At 36.2% G+C, this 18,549-nt stretch overlaps 1 protein-coding gene across 1 annotated transcript; it reads right to left on the bottom strand.

Annotated features, from left to right (window-relative positions):
- Positions 1–15,349: 15,349 nt before the first annotated feature.
- LOC110098272 lies at positions 15,350–18,254 on the bottom strand. Its single transcript, XM_020825043.1, has 7 exons — positions 17,879–18,254; positions 17,709–17,806; positions 17,468–17,538; positions 16,750–17,341; positions 16,451–16,660; positions 16,192–16,369; positions 15,350–16,074 (listed from the first exon to the last, which is right to left on the bottom strand). The coding sequence occupies exons 1-7, from the start codon at positions 18,252–18,254 to the stop codon at positions 15,350–15,352; spliced, it is 2,250 nt and encodes a 749-aa protein (XP_020680702.1).
- Between the last annotated feature and the right edge of the window lie 295 nt (positions 18,255–18,549).

Here is an 18,549-nt window from a genome sequence, read left to right as displayed (position 1 = left end):
AAAATTGATTTTGGTAGTCCAGAAGCTTCAACACTATATGCTATCTCATAGAATCACGTTGATTTCAAAGATCAATCCGCTGAAGTTCTTGATGACAAGACTAGTATCTATAGTTCATCTAACTAAGTGGGCAGTACTATTACTGTAGTTTGATATGACATAAAAGATAGTGAAAGGACAAGTTTTAGCAGATTTTCTCTACTTGCATCCTATTCTAGTAGACTCTCCAATTAATAATGATTTTCTTAACGAGTAAACTATGCAGGTCGAGGAAAATAAAAAGCTACTATTTTGGAAGATGTACTTTGATGGGGCATCATCGATTAAAACTACCTAACCTCTAAATATTGTTAGAACCTGAGCCAGCATCAGTTTTATTCTCATACCGCTTAAAGGAGACATAATAAGGTTTTCATTAAGTTTAATTCAACCTCGGACCATCAATAAAACCGAGTATGAAGCTCTAATAGTAGGGTTAGAGATTGCGATCGATATCAAAATTCAAAATCTTCAAATAATTGGTGAATCTCAACTTATGATAAATCGAGTCTTGGGCATTTACAAGATTTACAAGGTTGAGTTGGCTCATTATCACCGATGGACCCTTGAGTTCCTGAAGTTAGTGATAAATGTTAAAATAGTTTAGATTCCTCGAGGATAGAATACCAAAACAGAATGCTTTGCCAAATTGACCAAAGAAATGGAAAACACCAATGAGGAGAAGCCAATATTCATCAAAGTTTATAACCGTAGGGTCTTAGAGGCTACCATCTTTTGATTATAAATTATTTATTTAGTATTTAAGTGCCTTAATAATTTACACTTAACCTTAATATTAGGGGTCTTATTTATTTGTTTCACTTGCATAGCCCCGCTAAAGAGATAGTCATTGAAAATTGCCCTAGGAATATGGTGCTCAACACCATTGGAAAGATTAGCCCAACTGTATTTGTGAATGCTATTCTGAATGGAACCTATGGTGCTCCATTCTACATGTCTAGGGTTCGAGAGGCACTGATCATTATTTTGCATTGTTTGATATGCTCGACTCGACTATGCTGAGGGTGAGAAAGAGGAGGCTACCGGTGGAGCAGAATTTATATGGGCCACTGCTAATCAATGCTATCTCTTATGAGGGAATGGAGAGGGAGAGGATGGAGACTTATAAGAAGTGGAAAGTGAGGTGTTAGAGTGCTGGGTTTGAAATGGTGCCTAACAACAAAGATTTTGTGAAGAAAGTGAAGGATGGCGTTAGATCAATCTACAACGAGGATTTCACCATGGATGAAGATGGTTGATGGCTGCTTACAGGATGGAAAGATCACCTTATGTATGATCTCTCTGCTTGGAAACCTTTATGCTTTTAACTGGCAAGGCAACATATTAGTGGCGGGGAATAATTTTTTTTATTCATATGATGCAGATGAAAATCCTGGATTTTAGTTAAGGGATGATTGGGTTTTGACAAATGCAAAAAAAATTAAGGAATTGTTCAATTTATGATATATTGAAAAATATTTGAGGAGATTCATTTGGATTAATTATAATTTTTATTATTATTTATTGCAAGAAAATTTATAATAATAAAAAATTTATATCTTTTTTATTTTATACAGTTTCAACACACATATAGATAACTAAAAAAAGAAGAAGCATTACCAAACATTTTATGTGGAAAACCTAGAAAGGAAAAAGTATTTTGTAGGCTTAACCCAAATGAATTGATATATATATATATATATATATATATATATTACAAGAATCTGCTCTTTCTTTCAGTTAGAGAAGACAAAATTAGAAAGTATATAATACAAGTTTACATTTTATGTGAATGTGAAAGAGAATATTGGAGATGCAGTAATTGGATATGGTGATAATGATCAGATGATAATGGCACGACGATAATGTGGGGTAATGATGGTTTTATGATGGATTTTAGGTCATAGTGTTTGATGATTCGAAGACGATTGTCTAACAAAGAAACTATGAGTTTGTAATTAGGAAACAATAGTAGCTAAAAATGGTTGTCGACATCAAGTGTCAATTAGAGATTTAGAGTTCTTCAAATCTTCAAGTTCTGTTGTAACTCAAATTTTATTCTCTTTTATATGGAGAATGAAAGTTTATTTATAGAATTTTGGGAATTATATCTTGATAAATTTAGTCAACCTTTTATAGCACTCTATCATACGACTGATATTGAATCTTTTGATTTGAACTAGCATGATACAATCCCGGTTGATCCTCAACCACTCCAATAGATGTTTATTGAAAATTATTCAGAAGAATATTATGTGGACAAGAGACGTAAAGCTAGTCAAGCTTCAGAATTGGGATTGCATTGCTTAGATGTTGAAGTAGAAGTTGATTGGAGGAAACCCTTCATCGACTACATCAAAGAAAATAAACTCCCAACATGCAAATCTCTTGCAACATAAATTCAAAAGAGAGCATTATGATATGCGTTTAATGATACACTATGCCGGCAAGTTTTTAATCAAATGTGGCTTAAATGCTTAGGAACCAAGGAAGTTAATAAAGTGGTAAGAGAACTCCACAAAAAACTTTGTGGATCACATCAGTCAGGTCCCAAGATGACATCTAAAATTAAAAAAATAGGTTATTATTGAGCGATAATGGTAAAAGATTGTATTGACCATACTAAGAGGTGTTATGAGTGTCAAATCTATGGTGATATTATACATCAACTGCCAAATACACTGCACCCTACAATGGCATCCTGACCATTTAAATATTGGGTTACTGATATAATTAGGCCGATAGATTCACTATCTTCAGTGGGACACCACTTTATTTTGGTAATAATAGACTACTTGTTAAAGTAGGCAGAAGCAGCTCCATTCAGAGAAGTCATATATGAGCATGTGATCAATTTTTTTTCCCATAATATTGTTTACAGATTTGGTATGCCATGCCGCATAATCTCAGATAATGATACGATGTTCAAAATTATGAAAATTTATAATTTCGTCGACCGACACAAGATTTATTAGAGGTATTCATCAATATACAATCCAAGAGAGAATGATTTGGCAGAGGATTTCAATAAGATGTTGGTAAAATTATTGATAAAGATCCTCACCAAAAATAAAAGAGAGTGTCATTTGAAGATGATAGAGGCATTTGTCAGTGTATCGTACAAGTTACAAAATGCTAACCAAAGCTATTAGTGTTTGGAGTTGAAGCGTATTGCCACTGTAAGTTGAACTATCGTCACTCCAGGAAGCAATTCAAAATGATCTCACTCAAGAGAAAATTGTTCACCTAAGAATGGAAGAGCTTGATGCACTTGATGAAGTCAGGCTACAAGCTCAATAAAATCTAAAAATCTATCAAGGAAGAATAATGAAATCATTTGATCGAATGGTGCATCCCTGGGTATTTCAAGAAGGGGAATTGGTCCTGGTACTGTGAAGACCAATCATCCCACACTAAAAGATTAGTGGCAAGTTCGTATCCAATTTGGAAGGCTCATTCATCGTCGAGAAGGTGTATCAAGGAGGACCTTATTAGTTGATTGATATGGACAGACATAGGCATATGGCACAGATCAACGGACAACATTTAAAGAAGTATTATGTATGAAAATTTCATGTCCAATGTACTTTACAATGATCAAAATTATATATGCATATTTATCAATGCATATTTATATTTATATTTTAAAATTCTCTTGTGTAGCAAGAATTCATTTCAAATTTTCCCCTATAAGATTAAAGACATTTTAAATATTTAGTTGGGTTGACATCGCACTGCGTGTGGAGATCCCTAAATAAATATTTTAAATATTAAAAAATATAAAGCCTATCCAAAATCTTCCTACAAGAGAGGAGTATTTTAAATATTTATTTAGGTTGACATCAAGTTATGATGAGATCCTCAAATAAATATTTAAAATCTCAAAATTTTAAATTTATTATATTTTAAAATGTCCTTTCAAGATAGGAATATTTTAAATATTTATTCTGATCGACATCACGCTGTATGACGAGATCTTCAAATAAATATTTAAAATTATCTATACAAATATTCTTTTATGCTGAAAAATATAACCACATTTTGAAAGTAAAAATAGATGATCTTCTAAAAGTTTGAGACACGACCTTCTCTAACATACTAAGATTCAAAAGTTAGAAAAGAGACTTTTGTGGCTACACACTCCAATAAATTAAGCCGGAACAACTTAAAATTCTTTTAATAGACTGAAAGATTCAAATGGGTGTAAAATTTCAGATCCAACATGCCCAAATATGTCCAGAATGCCGCTAGCACCATCAACTCAACATGTCATAACAAAGACCATATTGGAGGAAACCCCACTTTATCAACCTGTCAGTAAGGACTATAGGAAGTATGAAGACTAATTTAACTCGATAAGTTCAAGTTATCGTAGTTCACCAATTTATCCTAATTGACTAGATAATCAAAGTTCTGATGGAAAGGAAGAGTCATGAATAACTATCAAATACAGGCTCTAAATCTTCAACAATAAAGTAGAACTCTAAATCTACCAACTTCAGTAGATTTAGTATTATGAAGCATATTTCTCATAGCTCAAGTCTGAAACTGAAATGAGTGTAAATTCGGATCTGAAAAGTCTAAATATGGCTGGATCATTGGCAGCTCCATCTACTCAACACGGCATAAGAAAGGTCGTAATAGTGGAACCCCCATTTCAACAACCTGAGGGTGAAGATCTATCAAATATTAGCTCGCCCAACTTGATGAAATCAAGTGGCTCAAATTAAAGTCTCATCAACTGATTAAGGATCAGGATATTACCTATGCTTGGTACTATTGATTAAATATGAAACCTAAAAATCCTACAATATATTTGTAAAGAATAAAGCAAGGATTGAAGGAACTTTTCTTAAATATGTCCAACAAGGAACAAAGCAAACATCAAACAAAATATCCTAAAGTTCACATAAAGCCTAAGATTTTTCCCAAAGCTCTAGACCCATTACTTCTTTCCACCGACTTAGTACCAACCTAAAAGGTTTAGGTCCTCGATGTCCATTACATCAAGTTTGTCAAAGCAAGAAGCATAAGGCAAAAGACATACAAAAAATAACCTGACAAGTCAGTAAGGATAAATAAGATAATGATCCATTAATATCTGCAACACAAAGCACAGGGTAGAAGAAATCAAAATCTCAGGAGCTAAACTAAAGCTACGAAAAGAAGTATCCTATATGATATATAGGAGTGTCCCTAAATACTGGGGGTATTTTAAATATTTATTTGGGTCGACATTGCATCGCGTGTCAAGATCTCCAAATAATATTTAAAATTTCATACCAAAATATGGCTAAAGGAGGGAAGAATGGAATATCCTCTGTAAATTGAATGTGTTAACAACATAAAGTATTTTTTGAGCAAGATACAATTCACTTATGAGGCAACAAAGTTCTTAGGTGACATAGAAATTCGAGCAAAGGGGCTTTTTTCTAGAGAGAGAAGCTCTGCATTTTTTCTATAGAGAAACCCTTCGTGTTTCTTCGAATTATCTTTTTGGCTGGAAAGTTACGTCGCCTGGTGATGGGAAATCCGGACCGCCGGCAGCCTCTTGCCAGTGGGATTGCTCACAAGAATATTGGTTTACGATCTTTATTGCCGGTCAAGAAAAGATCAAATCTGGTAATCCGGGAGAGGGATGAATCTCTGGTTCGGAAAGAAATTCGTGTGGATGGGAAGGGAAAGAACCCTCTTTTGCCTTCTTTACCTGAAATTGAATCTGAGATACCTGGTGATGGTGAAACATCTGCTTCTGATCTTATTTTGAGAAGGAGTAGTAAATTCTCAGGAATTCATGATGAAAGCAATCAAAATTTGATAAACAAGAATCTAAATGATAAGGTTGATGGAAGTGAATATTGATGGTGGTTCAAAAATCTTAGAAAAGCCTATTTCTAAAAATAGTTTTGTCTCTGCCTGGGGGAAAATGCAGCACATAAAACTTGATTATAAGATGGCAAATACGCAGATGATAGAAGATGGTTTGGCGGTGAAGATGAACCTAGATCAAGAAATTCCTAACACACAGATTCTTGAAAAATCTCTGGTGGAAAAATTCTTAGGGAAAGATGTTCCTTTCTCTGTTTGCAGTCTGGAATTACGAAGACAATGGAGTAGATATGAGAAATTCCATTTAACGATGCTTGGGCTTGACTTGATTCTGTGCTCTTTCAGTACTATTAAATCTATGTAAGAAGTTTTAAGCGGATCACCTTGGTTTATTGGTAATCATATTATCGAGATTGATAATTGGTTTACTTCCTTCTATCTGGAGTCGCTGAAAGGTTTGACATCACCTGTATGGATTAGATTTCCATTCTTGCCTCAAAACTGTTGGGATGAGGAAAACATAGCCCAAATTACTTCAATTATTGGAACACCGTTGTTCCTTGATGGGAACTCTCTTAGATGAGGGAAGAGAGAATATGCACGTGTCTGTGTGCGTATTAATCTTGACAAGAAATTGCCTAAAGGTGTATGGATAGAAGGAATTCAACGAAGAATTTATCAAAAGGTAGAATATGAGAAGATGACTTCTTTATGCTACCACTATGGTGTTATTGGGCATAGCAAAATCAGTTTTTCGGAGATCAATTCAGTTAAAACTTTTGAAAAATCGATGTCCCAGATTGTTAAGGAAGTTCTTAATGAAGCTGCAGGAACATTGAAGCCACTTGATGATAGTGATGAATACGGACCCTGGATCCATGCTAAATTCAAAAACAGGCTGTTTAGAAGATATAATAATAATGTGGGAGCTAACAGCTAGAAGCAACAGGTTTATAGACCTGTAATGAAGAACGACCGAAAACAAAATGAAAATATAGAGAAGAATCAAATTGTTAATGACAGTCTTGAAGAACTACTAGTAGATAATGAGGACCGAAATCAGATTGAAGATAGTCAGGTGAATCAAATTATTGTTGGGAAGGATCATGTTGATAAAATGCCAGGAAATTTAGAATCTAACATGGATATTAAAATTGATAACGTCTGTGGTAATAATAAATTCCAAGTGCTAATTGAAGAACAAGAGGAGGGAGAAATAACTGAAGTGGCTAAAATAGAGGAAATGAATTACAAAGGAAATGATGTTGAAACAACTACAGATGCAGGAAATCCATCTAGTTTTGATAGATGTCGGAGCTTAGGAGATCAAACTGCAAATTTTGAGAAATCTAAACTCTCAAAGAAGGTTAGATCTCTGTGTCCTGTTGAGGCAACTCACAGAAAGAGGAACGGAGATAGCAGAGTTGGTAAAAAAGGCGGTGACTCTTCCCCTCTTTATCATTAATGTCTTCATTCATTTTCTGGAATTGTAGGGGGGCAAAGAAGCGTGAAGCCTCTCTATATCTTAAGGAGATAGTAAAAGATAATGGTGCCTTTTTTGTTGGTCTTACTGAAACCAAGATGACTAGTATTGAAAGGAAAGATGTGGATATGCTGATAGGTAGAAATTGGGATTTCTTTCATTATCCTGCTGAAGGAATTTTGGGTGGTATCCTGATTCTCTGGGATAAGAATGCTATTTTGTTTGATGTAATTGAGAACACCTCCCAAACTGTTGTGAGAGTTCTTTCCAGCACTAATATGGGCAATTGGAATGTTGCAACAGTATATGAAGGCAGAGACGTTCATACCACAAGATCATTATGGGAGACTCTGGAAAGGTGTATGTCTGATGATGTACCTTCAATCATTGGAGGTGATTTTAATTGTATCCTTACTAAGGATGATAAGAGGGGAGGTAAGAGGTTTCAATTTTCCAAAGGGCCTAAAGAAACGAAGTCTTATATGGTGAATAATGATTTTCATGAAATTGCTTTTGTTGGACCAAGATTTACTTGGTGTAACAACGAGGGTGCTTCCAGAATTTGGGAGAGACTTGATAGATGTTTGATGAATTCAGTTGCTTTACAAAGAAATCCTATGGCCTTGGTTCGGCATCTTCCATGGGTTGCTTCTGACCACTGTCCGATATCATGTAAGGTGCTTGAGTCAGTTAACAAGCAATCTAGAATCATTCGGTTTGAAGACATGTGGAAAACGTATCCTGCAGCTTGGAAGATTGTCCTAAAAAACTGGAAGAAGAAGGATTATGGGAACAATGCTGAAATTCTTCAAAGAAAGTTAAGAACAACCTTTAAATCCTTATATTTTTGGAACAAAAATAAATGCAAGGAGTTAAATGTGCTAAAGGAACAGCTGAAGAAAGAAGTTCTAGAGCTTCAAATGGAGGAAGAAGCCAACTTGGGTCTTTCACACGAAAAATTGAATTTTCTTAGAGGCAAAGTATATGAGCTTAATGTTACATTGGGAAGATTATCTACATGGTGGAATCAAAGAGCAAAGACTAAATGGAATTAGGAAGGAGACACAAACTCCAATTTCTTTCACAATTATGCTTCTGCAAAAAAAAAAATGGGAATCTTATTAGGCAAATTAAAGACGAGAATGACAATGTTCTGGAAAATTTGAATCAAATTGAAGATGTTTTCCATGATTTTTTTGTGAAAAATGGAAAGCCAGAGAGATTACTCAGACGGTCTAGCCTAGCATTCCGGAAGAACAGAAGATTACGGAGGCATAAACTGAGTTGATGAATGCTGATTTCACCTAGGATGATGAACTCACGAAGGTTATTTTTCAACAAGGTAATAACAAATCCCCTGGTATGGATGGCATTACTGCATCATTCTTTAAATTTTATTGGCAAATCATTGAGGATGACACTGGAAGTCGGTTGACAGCTTTTTTAAAACCAGTAAAATGTATGCTGAATGGAAAGACACATTGATTGTTCTTATTCCCAAGATTAGAAATCCTTTAATTCCCGCCAATTATAGACCTATAAGCTTATGTCAAATAACATACAAGCTTGTGGCAACAATGATCATGAATAAACTAAAGTGTTGTATCAACAGAATTATCTCCGAAGAACAGGTAGCTTTCATTCCGGGTAGATCAATGTCGGATCATAGCCTTCTTGCACAAGAGATTTTTAACAAGTTCAGAATTTTCAAGAACAAGAAGGGAATGATGGCGGTGAAGCTCGATATGGAGCAAGCTTACGATAACTTGAGTTGGGATTCATTGAAACAAATTTTAAATATGTTTGGCTTCCCTAGTAAGATCTCGTCACTTATTATGGAAAGTGTTAGTGATGTTAGATTTTCTTTCCTTCTCAATGGAAAGGCTTCGAAGTGGATCAATGCTCAAAATGGATTCCGCCAAGGTTGTCCTCTCTCACCGTATTTGTTTATCATGTGTTCTCAACTAATGTCAAATGCTATGGAGCAAAGGGAAAGTGACTTATGAATTCAAGTATCAACAAGAACACATAAGATATCTCATATGTTGTATGATGATGACGTTTTGATCTTTGCTCAAGAAATAATGAAGATGGCTAAAACTCTCCATTCAATTGTTACGGGATTCTGCTCTTGGACAGGTCTTAAGGTGAATATTTCAAAATCTCAGCTTTTGTTTAGTACTGCTACTTGTCGTTCAAATAGAAGTCGGGTTAAAGGAATTTTGGGATACAAGGAAACGAAGGAACTCCAGTACCTTGGAGTTAAAATCACTTTGAGAAGATTGCTGAAGGCGGATTTTCAAGATGTCCTGGATAAAGTTTTACACAAGTTGAATTCTTAGGGGAGCAAGAGTTTATCACTGGCTGGCAAGATAACGCTGGCCAAAACATCCTTATTAGTTGTCCCAAATTTTTTATCAGCTCATATGATGGTCCCTAAGAAGGTCTTGTACGAAGTTGACAAATGTTGTAGAGAGTTTGTGTGGCATAAAAGCAATGGTAATAAGGGTCTACATTATGTCTCTTGGTCGGAACTCTATAAACCAAGGGCTGTTGGTGGGTTAAACTTCCATTCAGCAAGCATAAGAGTAGGGCCACTTAAGGCAAGATTGGCATGGCGTTTCTTGAATAATCCGGAGTCTACTCTACATAAAATTATGCTTACAAGATACGGGAATACTATGTTTGATACGGGTGTCAAACAAGGAGCGTCTATTGCTTGGAAAGTTTTAAAAGAAGGAGGGAAATTTTTGAAGCCTTTGCTGAAATGGAGAGTTGTTAATGGGAGGAAGATCAATGTTCTCAAGGATGTATGGATAATTGATAGAAGTTTGGGGTCGTGGCCTACCTTTGTTGACAGCATAAGGATGGAGGAGACTATGCTTGATCAACTCATATCCCGGGTCGGTGACTGGAATGTGGAAAGGCTGCAGGAGGTGTTAAATGAGGACCACATTTCAATTATTTTGCAAATCCCAATTAATAAAAATGCAGATGAAGATTATATGGAAACAATCAAACAGTTTTCAGGAAAAACTAATATAACATTGTCTTATGAAAATGTTATGGATGATCATAGGGGAGAGGGAGACTTTGGTTTTTCAATGTGGCTCAAAAAAGCTAAACTTCAACCCCGTGTTGAGCTGTTTTGGTTGAGATTGAGTAAGTTTGCAATACCTACTAATGAGTTTCTCCATTACAGGAAGCTTTCTAATCATGTTCTATGTGCACGGGGTTGTCAACAAGTGGAGAACATAGAGCATATCACAGTTCATTGTAAGTATTTGAAGGAGATTTTATTGATACTACAAAACTGGGGTTTTATGATCCCAGTTTTCTGTTCATAGGAGAAATGTCAGCTGGAGCTGAGAATGCAGTCGTCTACCTGTTCTAGCATTGTTAGTGTATATTGCTTTGCAGTTCATGAATGCTGTAAGGAAAGGAACAAGAAAGTACATGGCAAGCAAACTCTTGGCAGTTACATGATTACAGCGAATATCTTATCTATAGCTATGACAAAAGCTAATCCAATGCTAGATAGCTGGGGTGCTAATCTCCCTAGGGAGTTCCAATTGAAGTGGCACCCTCCACCCCTAGATTGGATCAAGATTAACATAGATGCATCTTTGTTGAAGACTAACAATGCAGGAATTGGTAGAGTCTGTCGAGACTTCAAGGGCAGGCTTTTGCTTATGTCCAGGGAGAGAAGAGTCCACTGGGATGTGGGATAGCTTGAAATGGAAGCTATTTTGATGATCCGAAAATACATTCAAAGGTGGATGTTAGAAAGCAAAGGTATTATAATCGAAGGTGACAATTACAACATTATAAAATACATTCAAAATTCATTGAATAAAGATGCTTGGAGAGTTAATAATTGGGAGGACAAGGATTTCTTCTTCCTAACCGACTTCAACAAGGTAATCTTCCATGATGTTCATAGAAATTGTAACAAGGTAGCTAATTGTTGTGCTACTTTGGCTATTGAGAATAATTTCTTTTTTGATAATTCGTCTTTTGATAGCATACCTTCTTCATTATCTAGTTTACTGAAGAAGGAATGTGAACTTTACATTTAGTTTGTAACTAGTTTTTTCCTTTCTTAATGCAATTTGCAATTCTCAAAAAAAAAAAAAAAAAAGAGGCAACAAAGTTCTTCCATATGACGAATTTATAAAGCTCGGGTAAATTATTAACAACTCTTGTATATATATGACAGAAATATCGCAACCGTATATAATTATAGCAAATAAGAATGTTGAGCATATATAGTAAAACTCTAAACTAAAGTGATTGCAGTGTTAAAAGAGAATAAATAGTGGTGACATTATTCTCGATTGTCAATCTATAGAGTGATGCTCTAGAGACCTAAGTACAAAGTACTTTATCACTATCCCATGGATCTCTATTTGACCAAGAGCAAATATATAAACTATATTGAAGATTACAAGTGCATCTAAAGATTCATAAAGGCACAAAAAGGGACTCTTGGAGATTTACATAATGAAAATCTTAGTATGACATCCAAGCAAACTTTTAGAGATCCACTAAATGAAAACCTTAGTGTGACATCCAGAACAAATATCTGGAGATCGGCAAGGTATATCAACATATAATAAATGTGGTTCACTTTAGACACGTACCGCATGTGTTGGGGATCATTTCTTGACCTCTGATAAAAAGAGAGTGCAGAAATCCTACATACCTACCAGAATCCCATGAATCCTACAAAAAATCCATCAAGGTACTATGCACCAGCACTGTTCAAGTGTTTATTCTATAATTCCTACTCAAACCTCGCTCGAGGAGGTTCATTGACGTCATTAAATGCCCAACCAAATGAAGCCTTTGGTTGCTCCCCTTGATTCCAACATTCTCAAGCCCCTCCCGATCTCTCGGAAGACACACACAAAGCCCTCAATCACTGCAGTCCCTCCTTCTCTACCTCTAGTAGCCTCAACACTCATAATCTCCTCTAAGCTAGAGACCTCACCCATCATCTTTCTTATTTGACACCTCCTCTCCTACCCATAACCGACCTCAATCCTTACAGCCATGATCCAAACCCACACATAGGAACCAAAACCTCCACTTCTCAAACCCTTATCTGTAGTCAAGGACCTTAAGCCCCATCTTCGATGAAGGCCCGATTGAATCCCTACCTGGCCAAAACCGAGACATCCATAAAACTCTCTGCCCAATATCATTGTCTAGTTCGCAAGAAATACCAAGCCCGATGCTTTTAAGGCTGAATCCACTCTACCGTGTCAATCCAAAAGTCCCTAACTAAACCTCACTCACCCCTCAAACTCAATCCAACTCAACTCCACTCAACCTAACTCAGTTCGACTCAGTCCATAGCCTAACTCTTAAATATAATCCAAATCTCTAGCTTAATTAAGGTGATCTCTCTTTCTCTCTCTCTCTATCTCTCTCTCTCTCTTTCTCTCTCTCTCTCTCACCTTAAATAGCTCGATACTAATTGCATTTAATTTTAATGGTAATAATATTCCTAATATTAACATTAATGTTAACATTATTATGATAATAATGGTATATTTTTGTTAATATTATCATTGTTCATAATAATAATACTATTTTTAGTAACATTATAATGAATAATCATAATATTATATTTATATTATTAATGTAAGTTAATGAGTTTATGCATGTAAAAAAGAGAGAGTGTGTGGTATTTAAAAAAAATTCAAAAAGAAAGAGAGTATTTTCCTTTTATGCATTTGTAACGTCGTCACCACCAAACCCCATGAAGGTATGAATTCTTTAAAACTTAAATTCTCTCCTTCAAAGTTTGTGGCGTACTAAAAAATACCCATGCATGCCTTTATTACATGTGGTGGGATGGGACCCCGGGCAATGCCTACGACGAGGCGGGTAATCACCTAAAGCTTCAATTTAACATTTATGGTGCACCAAAAAATTGCATATATATGCATTTATTGTGCATGGTGGGATGGAACCTTGATATGAATCCTATGGTGAGGCGACGCCACTTACAAGTACTCTTAAGCTAGGGGAAAGCCAACTCTCTTTTAAAATAAGTACATTCATTTTTTTTTAAGAAATGCATTCAAATTGCATTAAGTAACAAAGTTACTAATTACAATTATTAAAAGGATCACATTCCTCCTTGATTAGGTTCAACAACATGGAAGGAATAATATTAAAAGAAAAGCTATAAAAAAAGAAACTACTTTCCAATGATATAGTAGCACACAAATTAGCTACTTTATTACAACTTCTATAGGCATGTTGAAATACTACTTTATTGAAGTCATTTAAGAAACATAACTCCTTTGCCGGCCACCTATCCACAAGCCAATTATTCTTCTTTAAAGAATCTTGAATGAATGTAATAATATTGATGTTGTCACTCTCAATAATCACCCCTTTGCATTCAATCATCCAGCTCCTTATATACTCCCTTACCATGAATACAGCCTCCAGCTCAAGCTAAGCAATATCCCAATGGACTTTATTCTTCCCAAATGCAATGATGAATCTACCTTTGTGATCTTTAAAGATGCCACCAATTCCAGCAAGATTAGAACTAAGCAATGAAGCATCTACATTAATCTTCATCCAATCTTTCGGTGGAGGGCACCAAGTATTTTTAGACTCCCTAAGGAGATTAGTACCCCAGCTAGCAAGATGTGGACTAGATTTGGTGATGGCTAAAGATAAAGCATTCGCAGCTACCAAAGAACAAGGTAAAGTAGCTTTTCCATGCTTAACATCATTCCAATTTTTCCAAGAGAGGTAAACAATGGTGCAGTAAATTTTCACAATACCAGGATTCCGGGCTACTAACCTCCTTAATTCCTGCAAACAGCATTCCAGAGATTGGAAAACAGGCATATGGATACCCCAATCAAGCATCTGCACAATGACTTCAACCAGATATTTACATTGAACCATAATATGTTCATAGTTCTCAACTAATTGGCAACCTCTAGCACACGAATCATTCATAGAATTCCTGCGGTGCCTGAGAAAAACTTTTGTAGGAATTGCAGATTTACCAAGTCTCCACCAAAATATCTCCACCTTCTTGTTAAGCTTGAGCTTATTAAGCCAATTGCAATATCCATCATCATCCATAGTGAATTTGTGTATCAGTATTTGCTCATAAGACATAGCAGAAACTGTCTTACCCAAACACAGACTTAGCAGCTCCACCCGGTTCGCCATATTAAATTCGATCTGAATTTGACTAATCAATAGGATGAGATCTGGATGAAAGGATTCCTGAAGCATAGTAAAATTCTAGTGACCGTCACTCAATAGCAGCTGCTGTACATATACCCCTTCCAAAGAACCACATTCTACAAATGTTGGCCACCGATTATGCACTTATCTAACAACCATGTATCATTAATACATTAATCTTATCACCCATTCCTACTTTCCATCTGATAATATTTTTCAAATGTCTTCCACCATCTAACAGGATTTGCCAAGCATTAGATGTGACTTTCTTGTGTGTGCCGTTCATAACATCATTCCCATACTTAGGTTTGATTGTTCTATGGAACAAAGTCTTTGCCTTCTGCATAAAGTTCCATGCCAACTTAGATCTCAATGAGCCAATCTTCATTACAGGCAAGTGCAATCCCAACCCTCCCATACTTCTCGATTTGCAAATTCCCCCCCAAGCAACATAATGCATACTTTGTTTTCCATCAGGTTTATGCCAAATGAATCTTCTACAATGTTTTTCCAACTCATAAAACATTATTTTAGGAATCAAAGAATGTGCAATTAAAAAGTTTGGCATAGACAACAAAGAGCTTGTAATGAGAGTAATCTTACCTCCCATTAATAATGACTTCTTACCCCAGGCATTGAGTCTATCTAGGACATTGCTCAATAGCTCTTGAAAATCAGCCATCTTTAATCTACTAAGAGAAATCTTTATCCCTATAAAACTCATCTCCTTCACAACTTTGAAGCTAAGAACTCTAGAAATCTTCTTCTTCATGGGGTATCTGATGACCTAGCCGAAAATAATCTGTGACTTGCTGACATTAATCCTTTGGTTTGTCTACTTGAAAAATCTTCAACAATAACCTTCAAAGCTTTAGCTAAGGCGAGGGAAACATGTGAGGAAGTTAGCACATCATCTGCATAAAGGATATGTGTGATCTTTGGACCTCTAGGAGAGATTTGAATACCAAGAGTTTGTCCCCTCTGCTCTAAGGAGTTAGACATCAGTTGAGAGCACATGATGAAGAGGTATGGAGAGAGTGGAAAGCCTTGACGGAATCTACTTTGAGCATTAATCCATTTGGATATCTTTCCATTAATAATGATAGAAAACCTCACATCTACAACACACTCCATGAGAAGGTTAGAAAACATAGAAGGAAAGCCATACCATTTAAGTATATGACCAAGAGTTGGCCATCCCATGCTGTCATAAGCTTGCTCCATATCAAACATTATAGCCATCAGCCCTTTTTTGCTTTTAGAGATTTTGAACTTATGAAAGATCTCCTGAGCTAGAAGATAATGCTCTGAAATTGATCTTCCTGGAATGAAGGCCATTTGCTCTTCAGCAATCATCTTGGAAATACAATTCTTTAATCTGTTAACTAACATTGTAGCCGCTATCTTATAATTAGTCTGGCATAGGCTAATAGGCCTATAGTTAGATGGGATCAATGGGTTTTTCACTTTAGTAATCAAGACTATTAGAGTATCTTTCCAATCCATATTCATATGGCCATATATTAGAAAGCAATTAATAGCATTCCATAAAGCTTCCCAAACAGTATTCTAATAGCACTTGTAAAAAGAGGAGATAACTCCATCCATACCTGGTGATCTATTATTCCCCTGTTGAAATACTGACATCTGCAGTTCACTCACAGAAAACTCAGAATTCAACGCAGCAACATCATCGGGGTTTAGTTTCTGGTTCTCAGAAACTAGTGGCCATCCCGATAATTCACAATCTCTGGATTTCCATTTTGCTTGAAAGTAATGGATGAATACCTTCTCAATTTGATCATTTTCTTCTTGCAAATTATTATGTACATCTTTAATTTAATTCACCCTATTGCCATTCCTTCTTACCGTAGCAAAGTTATGAAAGAGCTTTGAATTTGTGTCTCCTACCTCATGCCACCTTGCTTTTGCCCTTTGATTCCACCGAGTGGACAATCTTCTCAATGTCACATTAAGATCATGAACTTCGCTCTTAAGCAAAAAAAGATCGTCAGCTGACCAATCTTCTCTCAAGGCCTCCTTGTTTTGAAGTTCCAATATTTCCCTTTTCAGTTTTTCCTTCAACTCATTTAAGTCTTTGCACTTATTTTTACTCCAAAAAAATAGTGCTTTTAGAGTTCTACTAAGCTTCCTTTCCAGAATCATACCTTCATCACCAAAGTCATCTTTCTTCCATGAATGATACACAATACTCCTAGCATTGGGTAAGATCTCCATGTATCCTCAAATCTGATGGTCTTCAATTTGAGCCGCACCCTTTCATCCAATTTGAAGACAATTGGACTATGATCTGATGCCACTCTAACTAGATGTCTAATAATAGCTAAAGGAAGCTTCTGAAGAGCAACCGAGTTCATCAAGCATCTATCCAGCCTTTCCCAAATCCGAGAGGCTCCTTCTTTGTTGTTGCACCAAGTAAACCTTGGTCCAATGCTTCTCACATCATGGAAATCTGAATTTTTCATGAAACATTTCATATCTCTAGGTCCTCCAGAAAAAAGGAACCTCTTACCTCCTCTCTTCTCCTCCTTGTTCAAAATACAGTTGAAATCCCCACCAATGATGGAAGGAATAGAGTCCTCCATACACCTTTCAAGCTGGCTCCAAAGACTCCCCCTCTCCTTGCAGTATCTACTCCCATAGACTGTGGCAACCTTCCAAGACCCCAAGTTAGGAACATAAAGATCCCCAAAAATCACTTGGGAAGATGTCTCCTTCACCACAAAAGACACAACCTTCCTATTCCATAGCGCCAAAATACCTCGTAAAAGTCCAACAGCAGGGTAATGAAAATACTCCCAATCATTCCCAATAAGGCATTAAACATCCCTCCTATCAATGCTGGTCATCTTGGTCTCCATTTACCCAATAAAGAAAACATCCTGATCTCTAACAATCTCCTTCAAATTCAATGATTCCTCCTTCTTCCCAGCCCCCTTGCAATTCCAAAATAATAGAGAAGACATTAGACCAGTGTAGGGGATCCCTCCCCATTCATGGAAGTCAACCTTCCATCCCTCTTCTTCTTTTTATAATATGGTTCTAGTGGCCTCAAAGATTTCAATTCTTTGGCTAGTTTAATATTAATCTAACCACTGTGACAAACCGTGCCATTATTCATCAAAACTGGATCAATTAATTCCACACCCGTATCCTTCAATTTATCAATCTCCTCAGGTTTTTCCATAGAGTCTTTTTCACTGTCTTCGAGCAAAACAACATATCTATTATTTAATGAAATTTATGGCATCTTGTCTTCATCATCTTTCTCTCTACCTGGCCAGTTCTTTGAATCCAATACAGAGTTGTCCACAGCAACAATAATCTCCTTCTCTTTTTGAATTTGCTTCTGCACAATAACCTTTTGGTAATTGTCTCCCATGCTCTCCAACCTAATCCCATTATACCCATTCACTCCTCTACTAGTCGCTCTTCCCTTGGTAAGTCGTCTGTTCTTAAATTGAACATGTATCCAAGGGCCGTACTCGGACTTAATCACAGAAGGCTTGACTTTAGAAGCAATCCTCTTTCTTTCACCTGTTCCAGCATCTGGCCTTCCCATTATTTGATCATTAATACCCTGAATTACATCATCAGGACATTCCTTCTTATCATGCCCTTCTTGACCACATTGATAACAAAGCAGGTCCATTTTCTCATATTCCACCCATTGGAAGAATCTCCCAACTGACCCATCTACCCAAAATCCATTCGGTAGTTTCTTCTCCAAATCAATCTTGACACAGACACGAGCAAATTCTCATTTCCCCCATCTAAATGTATTTCCATCTAAATACATTGATGATATAAAATGAGATGCAATTCTCGCTATATTCTCCTCATTCTAGCAGTATAACGGCAAGCACGAGAATATGATCCAGATAGGAGCAGAAATTCCCTTGAAAGGATTGGGATCAAAAGTAGGGACCATCTGTCCATGCCGACTA

Source organism: Dendrobium catenatum, unplaced genomic scaffold (assembly GCF_001605985.2).
Source record: "Dendrobium catenatum unplaced genomic scaffold, ASM160598v2 fragScaff_scaffold_313, whole genome shotgun sequence".
Taxonomy (NCBI): Eukaryota; Viridiplantae; Streptophyta; class Magnoliopsida; order Asparagales; family Orchidaceae; genus Dendrobium; species Dendrobium catenatum.
This window is presented reverse-complemented; position numbering and strand designations above follow the sequence as displayed.

Coding starts and splice junctions, on each gene's coding strand:
- LOC110098272 (XM_020825043.1), bottom strand. CDS start 18,254: ATGGACCTGCTTTGTTATCAATGTGGTCAAGAAGGGCATGATAAGAAG. Junction 17,807..17,878: donor GGATTCAAAGAACTGGCCAG/GTAGAGAGAAAG, acceptor TTTTGCTCGAAG/ACAGTGAAAAAGACTCTATG. Junction 17,342..17,467: donor CAGGATGTTTTCTTTATTGG/GTAAATGGAGAC, acceptor GCTATGGAATAG/GAAGGTTGTGTCTTTTGTGG.